The sequence below is a fragment of the Triticum aestivum genome, chromosome 2A (genome assembly GCF_018294505.1).
Source record: "Triticum aestivum cultivar Chinese Spring chromosome 2A, IWGSC CS RefSeq v2.1, whole genome shotgun sequence".
Lineage (NCBI taxonomy): Eukaryota > Viridiplantae > Streptophyta > Magnoliopsida > Poales > Poaceae > Triticum > Triticum aestivum.
The window spans coordinates 655,564,335-655,585,101 of NC_057797.1; the positions used below are offsets into that span (position 1 = coordinate 655,564,335).

General features: G+C 49.4%; 1 protein-coding gene across 1 annotated transcript; it reads left to right on the plus strand.

Annotated features, from left to right (window-relative positions):
* The first annotated feature begins 805 nt into the window (after nucleotides 1–805).
* On the plus strand, nucleotides 806–3,548 carry LOC123185813 (xyloglucan galactosyltransferase XLT2). The gene is made up of 2 exons (XM_044597640.1): nucleotides 806–2,490; nucleotides 2,919–3,548. The coding sequence occupies exons 1-2, from the start codon at nucleotides 1,032–1,034 to the stop codon at nucleotides 3,125–3,127; spliced, it is 1,668 nt and encodes a 555-aa protein (XP_044453575.1). The 5' UTR covers nucleotides 806–1,031; the 3' UTR covers nucleotides 3,128–3,548.
* Nucleotides 3,549–20,767: the final 17,219 nt, after the last annotated feature.

A 20,767-nucleotide genomic window follows, 5' to 3' on the forward strand; every position in this document is an offset into this window, starting at 1 on the left:
TAACTTGGGTAACTCTTTACAGAATCAAGTGATAACATTCGACCTATAGAAGTCATTGAAACGTTGCCGAAAACTTCCAGTTTAATTTGATGTCTGATAAGTCCGGTGTGAATAGATTGATAACTTATGTAGCTTATGCATATGCATGGTAACTTTTGACAAAAAAAATCATTGGAACATACCAACATGGGATCTAGTTTCGAAGATCTCGTCGTGACAATTTTTTTACGTGAAAACAATTTTTCAATCGGATCAACGGTCTGAGCTACAAAACATTTTGAAATCTGAATTTGAGAGGAATCTTGGCTGACGTCAGCAATATTGTCCTGTTTATAACTAGTACTGGTGAGAGCGACCGTATGCATGCAAACCTGCGCTGGAAATGGCATCGCATGCTGGCAGGTAATGAAGCAAAAGACCAGGTTTACGATGGTGTGGATTCGTGTGAATCTGATCCTTAGCGTACAGTCGACTGTTTGTTAGTCACGTCCTTTGCAAATACCCCAAAACGATGCAACCTACTAAGCGCCATGGAGTCGATGGCGTGATACGCCCTGCACGTGTGAGCATCGACGCTGCACATCTTCCACTGGTCCTGGATCTCACGGATACGTCCGGGTGCAGCGTGATGTGCATGTCCGGACGATTGATGTAGCCGATGGCGTGGTAGTCCCGGATCGTACGCGATGAAGAGAAGTACTAGTAGTCCTTTCTTCTAAAGAAAGAATCAAAATATATATGTACAAGCAAGGCTTTGTGGTACGAAATGCTCCTACTATAATGGATCGCCAAAAGCCTCTTGCCGGCTTCCTCATTCTGTCTCTTCCTTCTTCGTACCATTTGCATAGCCTGGTAAGATACGTTGCTTTGGATCCACTGCTACGCAGCACCTATTCCTGCCTCCACCGCTCCACCAATCCTACCCCTTTTTTGCGTCTTCCTCAGGTTAGAGCCGATACCTTGGATCTCCTAGTTACAGTCCAGCTCTCGCATGCACCAGTGCCCCCTCCCACTTCCTTGGCGTGCTCCCAATGCCGGAGTCACCAACGTCCCCCTCGCCGCCGGGATCGCCGGCCAATACAGCCACGCCGTCCGCGGCGTCGGCGCTGCTGCGAATCGCCGTGCTGGCCGTCGCTTTCCTAGCGGTCCAGCTCATGCTCTTCAAGAACCTCCACAGATTCCCGACCACGCGGTTCCTCCCGCCCCCGGTACGCTGCAACCGCACCTGGGCTAACGGCGAGGTTGAGCCCGGCGCGTGCGAGGCCGGGATCATCTACGTCTACGACCTCCCGCTGGAGTTCAACCATGACCTGGTCACGCACTGCGAGCGCCTCTGTCCGTGGTACTCGTTCTGCCCGTATCTGACCAACGGCGGCTTGGGCCGGCCGGCCGCCACGGTGCCGGGCTTCTCCGCCATCGTGCCCAACGCGTCGATGCCCAGCTGGTACAACACCGACCAGTTCCCTCTGGAGGTCACCATCCACCGCCGCCTCCTCTCCCACCGGTGCCGCACCATCGACCCGTCGCTCGCGGACGCGTTCTACGTGCCGTTCTACGCCGGCCTCGACGTCGGCAGCCACCTGTGGGGCCTCAACGCCACCGTCGCCGACCGTGACCGCGCCGGCACACGGCTCCTCCAGTGGCTCACGAACCAGACGTCCTTCAAGAAATCCGGCGGGTGGGATCACTTCATCACGCTGGGGCGCATCACGTGGGACTTCCGTCGGTACTACGACGACGGGTGGGGCACCAACTTCGTGATCAGGCCCGGGATGGCCAACGTCACCCGCCTCGTCATCGAGGCCGACCGGCTTGATCCCCTGGACGTCGGCGTCCCGTACCCGACTGGCTTCCACCCGCGTGCCGCCGCCGACGTGCGCGCGTGGCAGCGGCACGTGCTGTCTCTCAACCGCACCAACCTCTTCGGGTTCGCCGGCGCGCAGCGGTCCGGGTTCAAGGACGACTTCAGGGATGTGCTGTTGGAGGAGTGCGAGGACGCCGGGAGAGCGCACTGCCGCTCCGTGGACTGCAGCGGCACCAAGTGCAACGACAATGCCACGACGGTGATGAAGCTGTTCCTCGATTCCAGGTTCTGCCTGCAGCCGCGCGGGGACAGCTACACGCGGCGGTCCCTGTTCGACTGCATGGTGGCCGGGGCCGTGCCGGTGCTGTTCTGGCGGCGGACGGCGTACGACCAGTACCGGTGGTTCCTGCCTGTTGGCGAGCGGGGGAAGGAGAGGGAGTGGTCGGTGTTCATGGACCGGCAGGCGCTGCGTGTGGGCAACGTAAGCGTGCTGGACGTTCTGCGGGGGTTCAGCGAGCAGAGGGTCCGGCGGATGCGGGAGCGCGTCGTGGAGATGATCCCCAGGCTGGTGTACGGTTCGTCGTCCGACGGGCTCGGCGACGGCATGGAAGACGCGCTAGACGTGGCGCTGGGTGGCGTGCTCAAGCGGTTCCGCCGCCGCCGGCGGAGCATTGCGCGTGAAGAAGGTGCGTGGCCTCGATCGGTTCTCTTCTCACCGCCTTCTACGTTCTTGTTTTCTTCCGTTTCTTCATTTACATACGCGGCTATGTTCTTAAATTGTTTTTACTAGCGAACCAAGCTGTGGTTGAGATGGTTAGGTGGACAGTTGTATCCCCAACCCATCAGGGTTTAAATCCTGGTGCTCGCATTATTTCTGGATTTATTTCAGGATGTCTCTCGGAGGTGCTCATAGAAATAGGGTATGCGTGTGTACGTTCATAGGAATGAGTGTATGCGCGTGTATATAAACGCTTATGTCTGTACTGATGCTCAAAAAAAAATTGTTTTTACTAAGTACAATTTCTGTTTCTTTTATGTCCAAGCTATATCCATGCCCCATCTAAAACACATCGCCATTGATCGACTGACCACCACCTTTGCAAATCTTCTACAGACGGCCCACCAGCTCCTCTGGTCGCTAGACGCGTCAACGGCACGTCGACGGCGCCTCCTGCTTCCAGCGGCAACAATAGGCCGGTGATCCGGCGGGGCCGGCGCCGATACGTCTCACGGGACAGATCGAGGAGGGCGTTTTGGCCACACATAAGAACCGTCATCCCCCCAGCACCGGCATCAGGACCCCAAAGCTTGCAAACATCATGACCGAGCCAACAATACTTGTTTTCGATCACCAGGTGAACAAGACTTGAAGCATGCATTTAAAAATGCTTGGAGGCATCGCCGAAATTTCGGATCGTGGAGCAGTCTTGGGGTCAAACCTGCGAGAGGTGATTTGCGGAGTGGCTGTTCATACTAGTACTATACAACGTGGTAAGCACATCGATCGGAAGTACTGCTGCTAGCCCATGGTTAGCTCTCGCAGATTAGTTTACTGTGACAGTGCTACGGCCGATGCATCGGTGTTTATTGCAGTTGACCATGAGATGGATTCGTTGCAGGTTCTAGACGGTGGGGGGCAGGACCTGACTGACAGTAATGTAATTTTATACTTAGCACACATCTTGAGGAAAAGTATACTCTGTTAATTTCCTTTTTGAATTCGAAATATACTCAGTTAAGATAATAGTGTTACTCCCTCCGTTTTTATGTACTTCCCATATTAGTTTTGTTTCGAGTCAAACTATCTAAACATCGATCAAGTTTATAAAAAAATATTTAACATCCACAATACCAAGTCAATGCCATTGTAATCATCATTCAATATGTTTTCATACCATATATATATTTTGTTGTGAATGTTTAGGTCAAAGCTAATATGCGAAGTAATAAAAATGGAGGGAGTACTATCTCCAACTCCTTTCGGAAAAAGTTACCATCTCTACAAGTTGACTGCACTTGTTTATCGGAGCATTTGGCTTTCTAGGGCATCTCTGATTTACGACTTCTTTTCAATGCGGCGTTCATAAAACACGGAAATAGAAAAATGCAAGAAGAAAATAGGAATGTATGCATGAAACAAAGAACTCACAAACGTAAGTTTGTGAACATTAGTGTTTGGTTCACATGATTTTTTTCAAAATGGATATAAAAGATTTGCATCGTCGGTTAATTAAGAAGAAGAGAATTATCCAGTTAATTTAGGGAAAAAGAACAAACATCGATAATCAGACAATGACCAAACTGCTCACAAAGTACGAATCTCCACAACCGCACATGCAGCCCAACAAACACTACCAACATAGAACAACCACAATCTCCAACATGTGTACAACGCAACGGGACCCTTGACGACAACCTCTCAACAAAAGACAAAGTGCAACACCTAAAACACATTAACAACCCAAACCATGAGGACAAGTCAAGAGACCGACGGCCATACATTGACAATGCATAAACCCGTCGGTACCCTCGGTATGGTAGCGAACATGGCCAGAAGTACCAGATCGGAGGGCACATGAAGAGTTTACCTAGCTTTGGGCCTCCAGGAAGGAGTAATACCCTACGTCCTACTTTGTGTTTGTATTCATGGTGGGATACCTCGTGCGAGGGTTACAATTAGGGATGAAGTATGAGTCTACCAAGAGTATGGTTCTACGAATGTAGATGGTAATGGGAGCCCCTTAGCCCCCACCTTATATAGGTGATGGGGGCTAGGGTTTTAAATGCGGTAGATCCAATCTGGCCGCTGTCATATTGACTTGGGGACCAAGATGGCCTCTAGTTGCATATCTGATCCTCTGGGCTACTTCATGTTGCTAGATCCCTGGTGGGCCTCCTAGCCCCCGTGGCAAGCCTGCTGTCGGGCTCCCCTCTGAGAAGCCACCCCTCGTGTATTACACCAAAAGTAGCCCCGAGCGTATCTGGATTTGGAGTTGGTTGGTCTTCGATAACCCATGCAGGCTCCTCGTCTTCTTGCTGGTCATCAGCACTGTTCCCTGGGAGCTCCGCCTAGAAGGATCCCACAGGCCTACTGACACATCTCCATCGTATCTATAATTTTTGATTGTTCCATGCCAATATTCTACAACTTTCATATACTTTTGGCAACTTTTTATACTATTTTTGGGACTAACATATTGATCCAGTGCCCAGTGCCAGTTCCTGTTTGTTGCATGTTTTTTGTTTCACAGAAAATCCATATCAAACGGAGTCCAAACGGGATAAAAACTAACGGGGATTTTTTTTGGAATATATGTGATTTTTGGGAAGAAGAATCAATGCGAGACGATGCCCGAGGGGGCCATGAGGCAGGGGGCGCGCCCTGGGCCCTCGTGGGCATCCCGTAAGGCGGTTGGTGCCCTTCTTTTGCCGCAAGAAAGCCAATATCCGGATATAAATCGTGTTAAAATTTCAGCCCAATCGGAGTTACGGATCTCCGGGAATATAAGAAACGGTGAAAGGCCAGAATCTGAAACGCAGAAACAGATAGAGACAGGGAGACAGATCCAATCTCGGAGGGGCTCTCGCCCCTCCGCCGCCATGGAGGCCATGGACCAGAGGGGAAACCCTTCTCCCATCTAGGGACAAGGTCAAGGAAGAAGAAGAAGAAGAAGAAGAAGAAGAAGAAGAAGAAGAAGAAGAAGAAGAAGAAGAAGAAGAAGAAGAAGAAGAAGAAGAAGAAGAAGAAGAAGAAGAAGGAGGAGGCCCTCTCCCCCTCTCTTCTGGTGGCGCCGGAACGCCGCCGGGGCCATCATCGTGTGACGGCGATCTACACCAACACCTTCCTCATCTTCACCAACATCTTCATCACCTTCCCCCATCTATCTACAGCGGTCCACTCTCCCGCAACCCGCTGTACCCTTTACTTGAACATGGTGCTTTATACTTCATATTATTATCCAATGATGTGTTAACATCCTATGATGTCTGAGTAGATTTTCGTTGTCCTATCGGTAATTGGTTGATTGCTATGATTGGTTTAATTTTTTGTGGTTACGTTGTTGTCCTTTGGTGCCCATCATATGAGCGCATGCGTGGATCACACCATAGGGTTAGTTGTATGTTGATAGGACTATGTATTGGAGGGCAAGAGTGACAGAAGCTTCAACATAGCATAGAAATTGATGCATACGGGATCGAAGGGGGACCAATATATCTTAATGCTATGGTTGGGTTCTACCTCAATGAACGTTAGTAGTTGCGGATGCTTGCTAATAGTTCCAATCATAAGTGCATAGAATTCCAAGTCAGGGATGACATGCTAGCAGTGGCCTCTCCCACATAAAACTTGCTATCGGTCTAGTAAAGTAGTCAATTGCTTAGGGACAATTTCGCAACTCCTACCACCACTTTTCCACACTCGCTATACTAACTTTATTGCTTCTTTACCTAAAACAGCCCCTAGTTTTTATTTACGTGCTCTTTATATTCTTGCAAACCTATCCCATTACACCTACAAAGTACTTCTAGTTTCATACTTGTTCCAGGTAAAGCGAACGTTAAGCGTGCGTAGAGTTGTATCAGTGGTCGATAGAACTTGAGGGAATATTTGTTCTACCTTTAGCTCTTCGTTGGGTTCGACACTCTTACTTATCGAAAGAGGCTACAATTGATCCCCTATACTTGTGGGTTATCACCTACCCGCCATGAGGTCTCATGGGATGTCATTTTTGTTGCTGGAGGCCGAACAGAGAGAGGCTCCAGGGGTTCAGAGCCCTTTGCTGAGATCTGCGCTGATTCAAGTCCTTGGGTTTGATTCCATCTACTGGGTGTGACGTCCGGATACTTAGGCTACAGTAATCTCACGATAATGATGCCACGTCATCATGGTTACTATTTTTAATCTTGCGGTGTGTCACGTCCCTCTCGAATTCTAACTTAAAATAAAGTTAAACGATAAAAGTTTTCTAAAGTCAAATCTAAAATGTTCAAAGTGTAGCAAATAAATCGTATATGATCAGGGTGGTGAACCCAAAATTTTATAAAATGCTTAGATGCACTAAATGATAGAAACAATAGCTAAATTATTTATTTAATCGTCACTTAAATGATTAAATTATTGAAAACTACTTTTAATAAATAAAAGGATAATTGTGGCAGTAATATAATTACTACCACAAATTTAGGTGCTAGAATTATATTTCATAAACAAAAATAGTGTGAATCAAAACCGTAAAAGAAAAATGTTATAAACAGTTAAACAAAAAATAAAAAAATAAAAAAAAGAAATAGAAGATCCCCCCCACCCCCGCTGGACCATGGCCCAGCCGGCCATCGGGCCGCCAGGCCGGCCCAGCCGGCCACCCCCGCACTCCCCATTACCACCCCGAAACCCTAACCCCCACCCCCACGTCGCCCCCATTCTCTCCCACTCCTCCCTCTCGCCCTTCCCCGATCTGGATCGGGGCAACCCCCGATCCCGTCGCCCCAGCGCCGCCTCCACGTCGCTGCCACCCCCCCCCCACTCGCTTCTCCCCCCCTCTCCCCCGATTTGGATCGGGGTCGAGAGGAAGAGGCCGCCGCTCGTTGTCGTCCGAAGCCCGCGCCGCCGCCTGGACCTCGCCGCCTCGACCCCCACCCCACCTCGCCGGATTCGCGACGCCGGACGGCCGCCTCCCCGCCCTCCTCCTCATCGGTCGCCCCCGACCGTCTCCGAGCACGCCTCAGAGACCCTGCGCCCCCCCCCCCCCGTGAGCTCTCCCCCCCCCCCCCCCGTGGATCCCCTCTCTCCCCTCGTCCCCCTCCCGAACGCCGCCGTCGCCCCTGGCCTCCCCGCCGTCCGGGCTCCGGCACGCCCGCGCCTCGCCGGCGCCCGCACGCGCCCACGCGGCCACAGCCGCGGCCCCGCACGGCCCCGCACGGCCGCGCCTCCACCCTCACGCACGGGCCTCGTCCCGCCTCCCGAGCCCGTGCGCCGTCCCCTGCACGTCGTCGCCGGTCCTCCACCGCATCGCCTCCACCCCGGCCTCTTCTCCCTCTGGCGACGCCGGCCCCTGAACCCCATCCCCTCGCCTCCGACCCCCTGCGCCCCCGCATCCTCGGCGCACGGCCAATGGCGCCGGCCCCCAGCGTTCCTCCGCGCGGCCGCCTCTCCACAGGCCACGGCCGGCGCGCCCCGCTCCGGCCATGGCCTCGCCGTGGCCACCGCCTACTGCTCCGGCCGCCTGGCCGGCGCCGTCGCCACCGACGCCCCGCATCGCCTTGTTGGGCTGCGCCCGCAGCGCCCATGCCCGTTCGGGCGAGCGCCCGCACCCGCGCCCGTTTAGCCTCTGGGTCACTGCCGAATGGGGCCCAGCCCCAGAACAAAAAAAAAGGAAAAAGAAAAGAAAAGAAGTAAAGAATAATAAATAAATAATGAATAATAAAATAAATTAAAAAAACAATAAATATAATTAATAAAATTAAAATGATTTAATAAAATTATTAATTAATTAATTAAGTTAATTAATCCGGTTTAATTATATTAATTAACTAGTTAAGTTTAATTAAACTATAATTAGATTAACCTAAACCCTAATTAATTTAAATAGAGAATGACAGGTGGGTCCCACTGGACCCACATGTCAGGGTTGACTCAGTCAACCCCTGATGACTGCTGACGTCAGCATGACATCATGCTGACGTCATAAATACTTTTTTCGAATTAATTAAATAAATAATTAAATTCCAAAATTGTTAAAATCTTTTAAAAATCATATCTTTTAATCCGTAACTCGGATTAAAATATTTTCAACATGAAAGTTGCTCAGAACGACGAGACGATTCCGGATACGCAGTCCGTTCGTCCGCCACACCCCTCTAACCTATCGAACCCGCAACTTTCCCCCTCCGGCTCCTCTGCCCGAAAACACGAAACACCGGGAATACTTTCCCGGATGTTTCCCCCCTTCACCGGTATCACCTACTACCGCGTTAGGGCACACCGAACACCGCGTATTGCCTTGTTATATTTTGTGATGCTTTGTTTGCTCTGTATTCATTATTTCTTCCCCCTCTTCTCTCCGGTAGACTACGAGACCGACGCTGCTGCTGACCAGTTCGACTACGGAGTTGACGACCCCTCTCTCTTGCCAGAGCAACCAGGCAAGCCCCCCCCTTGATCACCAGATATCGCCTATTCTTCTCTATACTGCTTGCATTAGAGTAGTGTAGCATGTTACTGCTTTCCGTTGATCCTATTCTGATGCATAGCCTGACATTGTTGCTACACCTGTTGATACCTTACCTGCAATCCTAAATGCTTAGTATAGGATGCTAGTTTATCATCATTGGCCCTACATTCTTGTCAGTCTGCCTTGCTATACTATCGGGCCGTGATCACTTGGGAGGTGATCACGGGTATATACTATACATACATACATATTGTACAGATGGTGACTAAAGTCGGGTCAGCTCATTGAGTACCCGCAAGTGATTCTGACGAGGGGGCTGAAAGGACAGGTGGTTCCATCCCGGTAGAGGTGGGCCTGGGTTCCCGACGGCCCTCGACTGTTACTTTGTGGCGGAGCGACAGGGCAGGTTGAGACCACCTAGGAGACAGGTGGGCCTGGCCCTGTTCGGCGTTCGCGGATACTTAACACGCTTAACGAGATCTTGGTATTTGATCTGAGTCTGGCTACGAGCCTATACGCACTAACCATCTACGTGGGAGTAGTTATGGGTATCCCGACGTCGTGGTATCAGCCGAAGCACTTCAGACGTCAGCGACGGAGCGGCGCGCGCCGAATTGGACTGGAACGCCACTAGGCTAGGTCTGCTTCCGGCCGCCCTCGCAACGTGCAGGTGTGCTCAGGGCGATGGGCCCAGACCCCTGCGCGCTTAGGTTTAGACCGGCGTGCTGGCCTCTCTGTTGTGCCTAGGTGGGGCTGCGACGTGTTGATCTTCCGAGGCCGGGCATGACCCAGGAAAGTGTGTCCGGCCAAATGGGATCGAGCGTGTTGGGCTATGTGGTGCACCCCTGCAGGGAAGTTAATCTATTCGAATAGCCGTGATCTTCGGTAACAGGACGACTTGGAGTTGTACCTTGACCTTATGACAACTAGAACCGGATACTTAATAAAACACACCCTTCCAAGTTCCACAGACAACCCGGTGATCGCTTTTCCGCAGGGCGACGAGGAGAGGATCGCCGGGTAGGATTATGCTATGCGATGCGACTGGAGATGCACTTGGAGATGCTACCTGGATATGCTACTTGGATATGCTACCTGGAGGACTTCAATCTACTCTCTTCTACATGCTGCAAGACGGAGGCTGCCAGAAGCGTAGTCTTCGATAGGACTAGCTATCCCCCTCTTATTCTGGCATTCTGCAGTTCAGTCCACCGATATGGCCTCCTTACACATATACCCATGCATATGTAGTGTAGTTCCTTGCTTGCGAGTACTTTGGATGAGTACTCACGGTTGCTTTCTTCCCCCTTTTCCCCTTTCCTTTCTTTCTGGTTGTCGCAACCAGATGCTGGAGTCCAGGAGCCAGACGCCACCGTCGACGACGACCCCTACTACACCGGAGGTGCCTACTACTACGTGCATGCCCGCTGACGACGACCTGGAGTAGTTAGGAGGATCGCAGGCAGGAGGCCTGCGCATCTTTCGATCTGTATCCCAGTTTGTGCTAGCCATCTTATGGCAACTTGTTTAACTTATGTCTGTACTCAGATATTGTTGCTTCCGCTGACTCGTCTATGATCGAGCACTTGTATTCGAGCCCTCGAGGCCCCTGGCTTGTATTATGATGCTTGTATGACTTATTTTATTTGTAGAGTTGTGTTGTGATATCTTCCCGTGAGTCCCTGATCTTGATCGTACACATTTGCGTGCATGATTAGTGTACGATTGAATCGGGGGCGTCACAAGTTGGTATCAGAGCCGACTGCCTGTAGGAATCCCCCTTCCACACTCCTTGGCCGAAGTCGAGTCTAGACATTACAAAAACTTTTACTAACTTGGCTGTGTGCCTTACGGGCCCACGTCGCCATCGGGTGGTACTAGGATCTTTTACTCCTCGACCTATACTCTGGGACTCTGATCTCTCTACTATTCAGGTTAAATGAATTTGCTAACTCTAAGATTAGGATCTCGTGATCACATCCACCCGAAGAGCCCCTTATTGCAGAGGATCACCTGCTACATCAGAAGATTCTGAAGATACTCTCTGATGTTCTCTCGAGACTTGTGCCCATCACTTTGGCTATTCCTGACCACTGATAAATCCGTACGGATAACTACTTACACTTGCCATTCATACGATCATCCCCCATTGATCTTGTTATTACAAGATACCCCGAAGTTTTCTCTATTGTTCCGAGAATACTTTGTGCCTACTGCCTAACAGTTCTTCGCCACATGAATACCCCCTTCAAATAAATCCTCGCACTTGTCGAGTATCCGCTCCTCCCCAGTTGTTCATGTGTTACACAAAAGTCTTCGAAATACCACCCAATATTCCGAAAATCCTCAGCAACCTATTGCTCTGGAATTTCTTGTTTGCTTTCATTATGATTAATCCCATAAGTATAGAAATTTTATTGACATTCCTTGTCATTATCATTTTGAGTCTGTTGACTCAATATTCTGCGAATACACGCAATCATCATTGATCCTTATAAATTACCTTTCCGGCTGAGCCTCCATTCTTTTAACTGGAATTGGTTCTCGACCAATCCAATTGTCGTTGATTGTACCCTAAGGCTATTCAACTTATCCATCCCTAATCAGAGCATTGCTTCTGATCCCTTGATTTGGAAATCATAATTCCTTTGCATTTGACAATTGAGTTAGTCAGTTGTTTCTATAATCTGCTTCCTCTAGTTGAGTACCGATGCTCACGTCAGATCCCTTGTGGGCCACCAGATCCCTTGTTGGATTTTATCTGACAACACCCTTCATATTCAATAACCTTGTGGGCCTTTTCTCGGATACATAACGCCTTTGGTAAATTGTATCGTCTGCTTTCTCAACCATGCTTTGCCTTCGAGCTTGAGTTATTTACTTCTAAAGATTCTGGTATATGATTCTAAGATGCCCAGATGGGTTGAACCTATGCCTTCCTTAATATGTGTGAACTCAAAAGTTTTCACGAGTCGTACTCTTCTGGTATTTTGCCAGATAAGATTTCAACGCTATAACTTCATCGAAAGCGAGAAGTGAATGAAAGGGTATGCATTGGAGAAGTGGGAGTCGACCTTGAACTTGTGTTCATGCCCATGGACACGATGTAGATCTTATCATTAAAGCTTCTTTTAAATAAATTATTCCTTTGGTATAAGTTCATCTTATATCTAGGATCTGACCTTTTGCAACCGTGGTTCCGACCATGATTGTTCTTCTTTGATCTCATTTCTTGGACAAGTTAAAAACAATTATCTTCTATGGATCAATACACCAGTCCCACCTTTACTTTGATCTTGTGACGAGTATTACCCCCCTGGTATCTCGAGATTATCATGGAACTGCATAATTTTTTTTATGAGTTCATCAAGTACTACCTTCCCACTGATTCCAATTTCTCACGGGCTCTGAGTTATTAAACACTCAAAGACACCGATAACTGAACCAAGTCCGCACTACGGTTCAACAACTCTTCAGTAAGCTTCTATAAGTACGAGTTTGTACCCGATCACGCCGTTCCTAGCCTGTTTGGCTATATCATTGTCGTGACGATTCTAACGGTGCTACCTGGTCCTTATTCTCGGAGCACCAATTTTCGACGATGAACTAACCTTACGTCGATTTTCCTCGTCATACCCTTTCACCTTAAAAAACAAGCTTGAGATCGAGTTTGTGTCGTAACTGTGGTTCCAATAACCTCTTGCTTCATCATTCCTTTGACTTGATGTCGTCGCTGATTGACTACATCTGCATGAAATCTCTCGACAATTGTGTCGTGGTCATCATCAACCTTATGAGCTCTTCTAGGAATTCAATTGAATTCATGATGGGTAATACCATCCTTGCCCCTCGATGATTCCTGTTCTCATCGACCACTTTATTGCCTTCCGTTCAACACAACTTGTTCGTGTTTTGTGTAAACCTTGAGATCACTGCTACCCAGCAGTTGATCTTCCTTACCTCGGAAGTATTACCATCTCTTTTTGTCAAGAATGTGGTGAGAATTTCACCACCTCTTAATAATTCTTGATATCATAATACTTCTTGCCATCTTCGTTCATTCCTTGGTCCCCGTATTGTTTTCAACCGGAATACCGACAATGGAACTATGAGGTGTGAATTCAAAACTTCTAGCAACCCTATTGCTTTGAAGTAATGGTCGAGTTTCATTCAAATTCTTTTGTTCGTCAAATCACCATTCTAACATTGGTCGTGCAACCCAACCCGTACTTCGGGCGCACCCTTCAACCAATGTTTAGTTGTGTATGTTTTCCTCGAGCATACTTCCTTATATCAGTTGATCCGACAAATGTTATCTCCTTGTTCACATAATTGTGGAAATCCATCTTTTGGGAATATCAGTGAATTGCCGTTGAGTTCACCAGACGCCTCCTTGTCCTCTCCTTGGTTTAATGGTGAACTATTGCTTCAGAGGCCCGCTCCCATAGTTCATTTCCCCGAGAATCTTACAATGTCATCTCGTCAATTTGCGTTGCACCTTTTCTTCTCAGGTATCCTAAGTCTGAGGTATCCTGACACCAATCGGATCTGAATCTCGGTCAGATATGATGGCTGGGACAACTTTCCAGGAGTTATGTTGTTTGTCCTTTGATGACCCGGTGACATGATGTCATGCCTAGCACCCCCCCCCCCGGCTGGAGGACCTATCCTTATAGATTCCTTTTCAGCAAGATTACCCATTCATCCATGAGGAAATTGTAAGACTTATTCTACAAGTTATTCCTGATGGACCCTTTTTGTTTCCAAAGTCTGAACTTGCTTGAAGACCATGTAATGCTCTCTCGAAGCATGTTTGTGGTACTCCGATTGCCAACAAGGACATTTGAAGCCAATGCTAAATGTTTCCTGCTAAATTATCCAAACACCGTTGTATGGGTAATGTCATGAAAATTTCTCTTCCCTTTCCTAAAGGGGTTTTCTACGTTATATCCCGTCATGAATATCATGCGTTGCTTGCCCTTGGGAAGGATATACCCCTTGATATATGTGTTTAAACACATTTTCCTTTCCATTGTTCTGCTTAAACCTGATAACCATATTTCCTTTCCATTGGTTTGGTTTAACCTTTCTTGTGATCTATATAATGTATGCAGTAGTATTCTCCTGCTTAGGTAAACACCTCGGTGTACAATTCTGTCAGTGAGACCCTGTTTCTATTGTTGATGACATTTCCGGTAACCGCCGATGGATGAGAACTTGGCCTCTTGGTCCGCCTCGTTCAACGAGCAGGAAAATAGTTCTCTTCGTCCCTCGCTCTTGGTATCGACGTTGTCGCCGACATAATCGACAGGCTACCCCCCTGACATACTGCTTGCATGATCACGCAAGACGTCTCCGCCCTTCCTACTTCTAACCCACATGGTGGGCCCATAACCCACAGGTCCCAGGATCGAAACCTGACTCTCCTATACCCCCTGTTGTCGAAGTTATTCCTCGCGCTTGGCTTCGTATTTAATTCACGGGCCACCTTCCTAATGCTATATTTTGGTAACAGACGCAATACTTACTCTCGCTGCTCTGAAACCCTTTCTCACTCTGGTTCAGACTTCGAGCAACTATCTATCCACTTGGAACCTCTTATTGTACCTTCGTACCTTACTCTTGATGTATTCGATATGTTCAACTCGAGAGATAATCTTATGCCCATTCATGGGTTAACCCCCAGATTGTTTCCCTCATAAGCATTCTGTCGTAGCCGAGCTGCCCCTTACCTATTCGTAAGTACGTTGGAGTTCCCGAGAAAAGAACGACATCACCATGATGACCTGAAGCAGAGAAGTGAAGACAACAATGTAATGGATCGACCTCCTCGAGAAGAGTAGCCAAGACCAACAAGACCCGTTAGAATTTCGCAACCTAATCCCTTCCCCGCACTTCCCCTCTTAAATCTCGGGACGAGATTTCTTGTAGTGGAGGAGAATTGTGACGTCCGGATACTTAGGCTACAGTAATCTCACGATAATGATGCCACGTCATCATGGTTACTATTTTTAATCTTGCGGTGTGTCACGTCCCTCTCGAATTCTAACTTAAAATAAAGTTAAACGATAAAAGTTTTCTAAAGTCAAATCTAAAATGTTCAAAGTGTAGCAAATAAATCGTATATGATCAGGGTGGTGAACCCAAAATTTTATAAAATGCTTAGATGCACTAAATGATAGAAACAATAGCTAAATTATTTATTTAATCGTCACTTAAATGATTAAATTATTGAAAACTACTTTTAATAAATAAAAGGATAATTGTGGCAGTAATATAATTACTACCACAAATTTAGGTGCTAGAATTATATTTCATAAACAAAAATAGTGTGAATCAAAACCGTAAAAGAAAAATGTTATAAACAGTTAAACAAAAAATAAAAAAATAAAAAAAAGAAATAGAAGATCCCCCCCACCCCCGCTGGACCATGGCCCAGCCGGCCATCGGGCCGCCAGGCCGGCCCAGCCGGCCACCCCCGCACTCCCCATTACCACCCCGAAACCCTAACCCCCACCCCCACGTCGCCCCCATTCTCTCCCACTCCTCCCTCTCGCCCTTCCCCGATCTGGATCGGGGCAACCCCCGATCCCGTCGCCCCAGCGCCGCCTCCACGTCGCTGCCACCCCCCCCACTCGCTTCTCCCCCCCTCTCCCCCGATTTGGATCGGGGTCGAGAGGAAGAGGCCGCCGCTCGTTGTCGTCCGAAGCCCGCGCCGCCGCCTGGACCTCGCCGCCTCGACCCCCACCCCACCTCGCCGGATTCGCGACGCCGGACGGCCGCCTCCCCGCCCTCCTCCTCATCGGTCGCCCCCGACCGTCTCCGAGCACGCCTCAGAGACCCTGCGCCCCCCCCCCCCCGTGAGCTCTTCCCCCCCCCCCCGTGGATCCCCTCTCTCCCCTCGTCCCCCTCCCGAACGCCGCCGTCGCCCCTGGCCTCCCCGCCGTCCGGGCTCCGGCACGCCCGCGCCTCGCCGGCGCCCGCACGCGCCCACGCGGCCACAGCCGCGGCCCGCCGCCCGCACGGCCGCGCCTCCACCCTCACGCACGGGCCTCGTCCCGCCTCCCGAGCCCGTGCGCCGTCCCCTGCACGTCGTCGCCGGTCCTCCACCGCATCGCCTCCACCCCGGCCTCTTCTCCCTCTGGCGACGCCGGCCCCTGAACCCCATCCCCTCACCTCCGACCCCCTGCGCCCCCGCATCCTCGGCGCTCGGCCAATGGCGCCGGCCCCCAGCGTTCCTCCGCGCGGCCGCCTCTCCACAGGCCACGGCCGGCGCGCCCCGCTCCGGCCATGGCCTCGCCGTGGCCACCGCCTACTGCTCCGGCCGCCTGGCCGGCGCCGTCGCCACCGACGCCCCGCATCGCCTTGTTGGGCTGCGCCCGCAGCGCCCATGCCCGTTCGGGCGAGCGCCCGCACCCGCGCCCGTTTAGCCTCTGGGTCACTGCCGAATGGGGCCCAGCCCCAGAACAAAAAAAAAGGAAAAAGAAAAGAAAAGAAGTAAAGAATAATAAATAAATAATGAATAATAAAATAAATAAAAAACAATAAATATAATTAATAAAATTAAAATGATTTAATAAAATTATTAATTAATTAATTAATTAATTAAGTTAATTAATCCGGTTTAATTATATTAATTAACTAGTTAAGTTTAATTAAACTATAATTAGATTAACCTAAACCCTAATTAATTTAAATAGAGAATGACAGGTGGGTCCCACTGGACCCACATGTCAGGGTTGACTCAGTCAACCCCTGATGACTGCTGACGTCAGCATGACATCATGCTGACGTCATAAATACTTTTTTTCGAATTAATTAAATAAATAATTAAATTCCAAAATTGTTAAAATCTTTTAAAAATCATATCTTTTAATCCGTAACTCGGATTAAAATATTTTCAACATGAAAGTTGCTCAGAACGACGAGACGAATTCCGGATACGCAGTCCGTTCGTCCGCCACACCCCTCTAACCTATCGAACCCGCAACTTTCCCCCTCCGGCTCCTCTGCCCGAAAACACGAAACACCGGGAATACTTTCCCGGATGTTTCCTCCCCCCCTTCACCGGTATCACCTACTACCGCGTTAGGGCACACCGAACACCGCGTATTGCCTTGTTATATTTTGTGATGCTTTGTTTGCTCTGTATTCATTATTTCTTCCCCCTCTTCTCTCCGGTAGACTACGAGACCGACGCTGCTGCTGACCAGTTCGACTACGGAGTTGACGACCCCTCTCTCTTGCCAGAGCAACCAGGCAAGCCCCCCCCTTGATCACCAGATATCGCCTATTCTACTCTATACTGCTTGCATTAGAGTAGTGTAGCATGTTACTGCTTTCCGTTGATCCTATTCTGATGCATAGCCTGACATTGTTGCTACACCTGTTGATACCTTACCTGCAATCCTAAATGCTTAGTATAGGATGCTAGTTTATCATCATTGGCCCTACATTCTTGTCAGTCTGCCTTGCTATACTATCGGGCCGTGATCACTTGGGAGGTGATCACGGGTATATACTATACATACATACATATTGTACAGATGGTGACTAAAGTCGGGTCAGCTCATTGAGTACCCGCAAGTGATTCTGACGAGGGGGCTGAAAGGACAGGTGGTTCCATCCCGGTAGAGGTGGGCCTGGGTTCCCGACGGCCCTCGACTGTTACTTTGTGGCGGAGCGACAGGGCAGGTTGAGACCACCTAGGAGACAGGTGGGCCTGGCCCTGTTCGGCGTTCGCGGATACTTAACACGCTTAACGAGATCTTGGTATTTGATCTGAGTCTGGCTACGAGCCTATACGCACTAACCATCTACGTGGGAGTAGTTATGGGTATCCCGACGTCGTGGTATCAGCCGAAGCACTTCAGACGTCAGCGACGGAGCGGCGCGCGCCGAATTGGACTGGAACGCCACTAGGCTAGGTCTGCTTCCGGCCGCCCTCGCAACGTGCAGGTGTGCTCAGGGCGATGGGCCCAGACCCCTGCGCGCTTAGGTTTAGACCGGCGTGCTGGCCTCTCTGTTGTGCCTAGGTGGGGCTGCGACGTGTTGATCTTTCGAGGCCGGGCATGACCCAGGAAAGTGTGTCCGGCCAAATGGGATCGAGCGTGTTGGGCTATGTGGTGCACCCCTGCAGGGAAGTTTAATCTATTCGAATAGCCGTGATCTTCGGTAACAGGACGACTTGGAGTTGTACCTTGACCTTATGACAACTAGAACCGGATACTTAATAAAACACACCCTTCCAAGTTCCACAGACAACCCGGTGATCGCTTTTCCGCAGGGCGACGAGGAGAGGATCGCCGGGTAGGATTATGCTATGCGATGCGACTGGAGATGCACTTGGAGATGCTACCTGGATATGCTACTTGGAGATGCTACCTGGAGGACTTCAATCTACTCTCTTCTACATGCTGCAAGACGGAGGCTGCCAGAAGCGTAGTCTTCGATAGGACTAGCTATCCCCCTCTTATTCTGGCATTCTGCAGTTCAGTCCACCGATATGGCCTCCTTACACATATACCCATGCATATGTAGTGTAGTTCCTTGCTTGCGAGTACTTTGGATGAGTACTCACGGTTGCTTTCTTTCCCCCTTTTCCCCTTTCCTTTCGTTCTGGTTGTCGCAACCAGATGCTGGAGTCCAGGAGCCAGACGCCACCGTCGACGACGACCCCTACTACACCGGAGGTGCCTACTACTACGTGATGCCCGCTGACGACGACCTGGAGTAGTTAGGAGGATCCCAGGCAGGAGGCCTGCGCCTCTTTCGATCTGTATCCCAGTTTGTGCTAGCCTTCTTAAGGCAAACTTGTTTAACTTATGTCTGTACTCAGATATTGTTGCTTCCGCTGACTCGTCTATGATCGAGCACTTGTATTCGAGCCCTCGAGGCCCCTGGCTTGTATTATGATGCTTGTATGACTTATTTTATTTGTAGAGTTGTGTTGTGATATCTTCCCGTGAGTCCCTGATCTTGATCGTACACATTTGCGTGCATGATTAGTGTACGATTGAATCGGGGGCGTCACACTGGGCTCGCCTAAGACGGTGCAGCCCTGACGTGTCGTACCATAAGGGGTTCCTTAGAAATTGCTGCTTCGCAGATTGGTGTCTGACGGTAGACCTAAGGTGAATGAGATGCGACGACCCAGCCCCTTCATGTCCTGTTATATCGGGCTGGAGGACCGTTGGGGCACCCGTTGATTTCAAAGTGGACTGGGGATGGTGCCTGGATCCCCACACTCAAATCCCGTGAAATGGGAAACCACAAAGAACCTGGGGCACTCATGCATCTCCAACGTATCTATAATTTTTGATTGTTTCATGCTATTATATTCTCAATCTTGTGCTTTATATGCAATTTTATATCATTTTTGGGAACTAACCCATTAACCTAGTGCCAAGTGCACGTTGTTGTTTTCTGCTTGTTTTTGGTTTTACAGACAATCCCTACCAAATGGAGTCCAAACACAACGAAACCTTTTGACGATTTTTGCTGGACCAGGAGGGACCCTAGAAGCTTCAGGGGAAGACTAGAAGACCTACGAGGAGATGGCAAGACAATAGGGCACGCCCTGGGGGAGGCGCACCCTGATGTCTTGTGGAACCCTCATGGCTCCGTCTGACCTAGTTCTAGCGATATAATTTCCCAAATATTCCAAAACCCCAGAGCGAGACCTGAAACAATTATTCCGCTGCCACTAGTCTCTGATCTTCCGCGATCCCATCTGGAGGCCTTCGTCGGTACTCTGCCGGAGGGGGAGTCGATCACGGAGGGCTTCTACATCAACCTTGTCGCACCTCCAATGATGTGTGAGTAGTTCCCACATGACCTATGGGTCCATAGTGATTAGCTAGGTGGGTCTGTCTATCTCTCTTTGATCTTCAATAGAATGTTCTCCTCGGTGTTCTATTCGATGTAATCTTCTTTTGCGGTGCGCTTGCTGGGATCCGATGAATTGTGGGTTTATGATCAGATTATTCATTAAAAGTAATTGAGTCTTTTCTGAACTTTATTATGTGTGATTGTTATAGTTTTGTATTTCTCTCTAATATATTTGTTTGGTTTGGCCAACTAGATTGATTTATCTTCAGTGGGAGAGCTGCTTTGTAGTAGGTTCAATCTTGCGGTGTCCTCACTCTGTGACAGGAGGGGTAGCAAGGCATGTATTTGTATTGTTGCTACTATAAGGGTAAAACGACAAGGTTTAATCATATTGCTTGATTTTATTTTATCTATATTATTTCATCATACTTCATGCATTACTCTGTTTATCATGAACTTAATACCTAGAGAGGCAAGCATAGAAGCGCTCTCGAAGTGTTGTAATAGTAGTAGGCGTCAGTAAGTTTAACGGTCTACTCGTGGGTTGTGTTTCAGCCATCAGCCCATGACCCTCCCCCACACGTGGAATTGCATGTCGGGTGACCGTGTTTCTGCCAACGTGTGCGGCAGGCTCATATCGGCGGCTACGCGGGCGTTGGATTCAACCTAGTCAGGCATGTGCCGCCTACGGAGTTCAATCTGCCTTGGCCTAGCCGAAGGATCCGCTGCTGGCGGCTACTACAGGGTTGCTGCTGGAATTCCGTGGTGGCACCGGCCAACCTTCAATTTGCGGGTTGCGGTGGACACCGAGGTGAAGGATCCTCTACCCAGAATCAGTGGTTACTATTGGTAGCTAGTACAAACGTGGTTGTGGGATGCGGCCGGAAGGATCCTGTGTGAGTTCTGGCGGCTCTCACTTCGGCACATGCAGTGGTGGCTTAATATAGAGGTATGGGTGTGC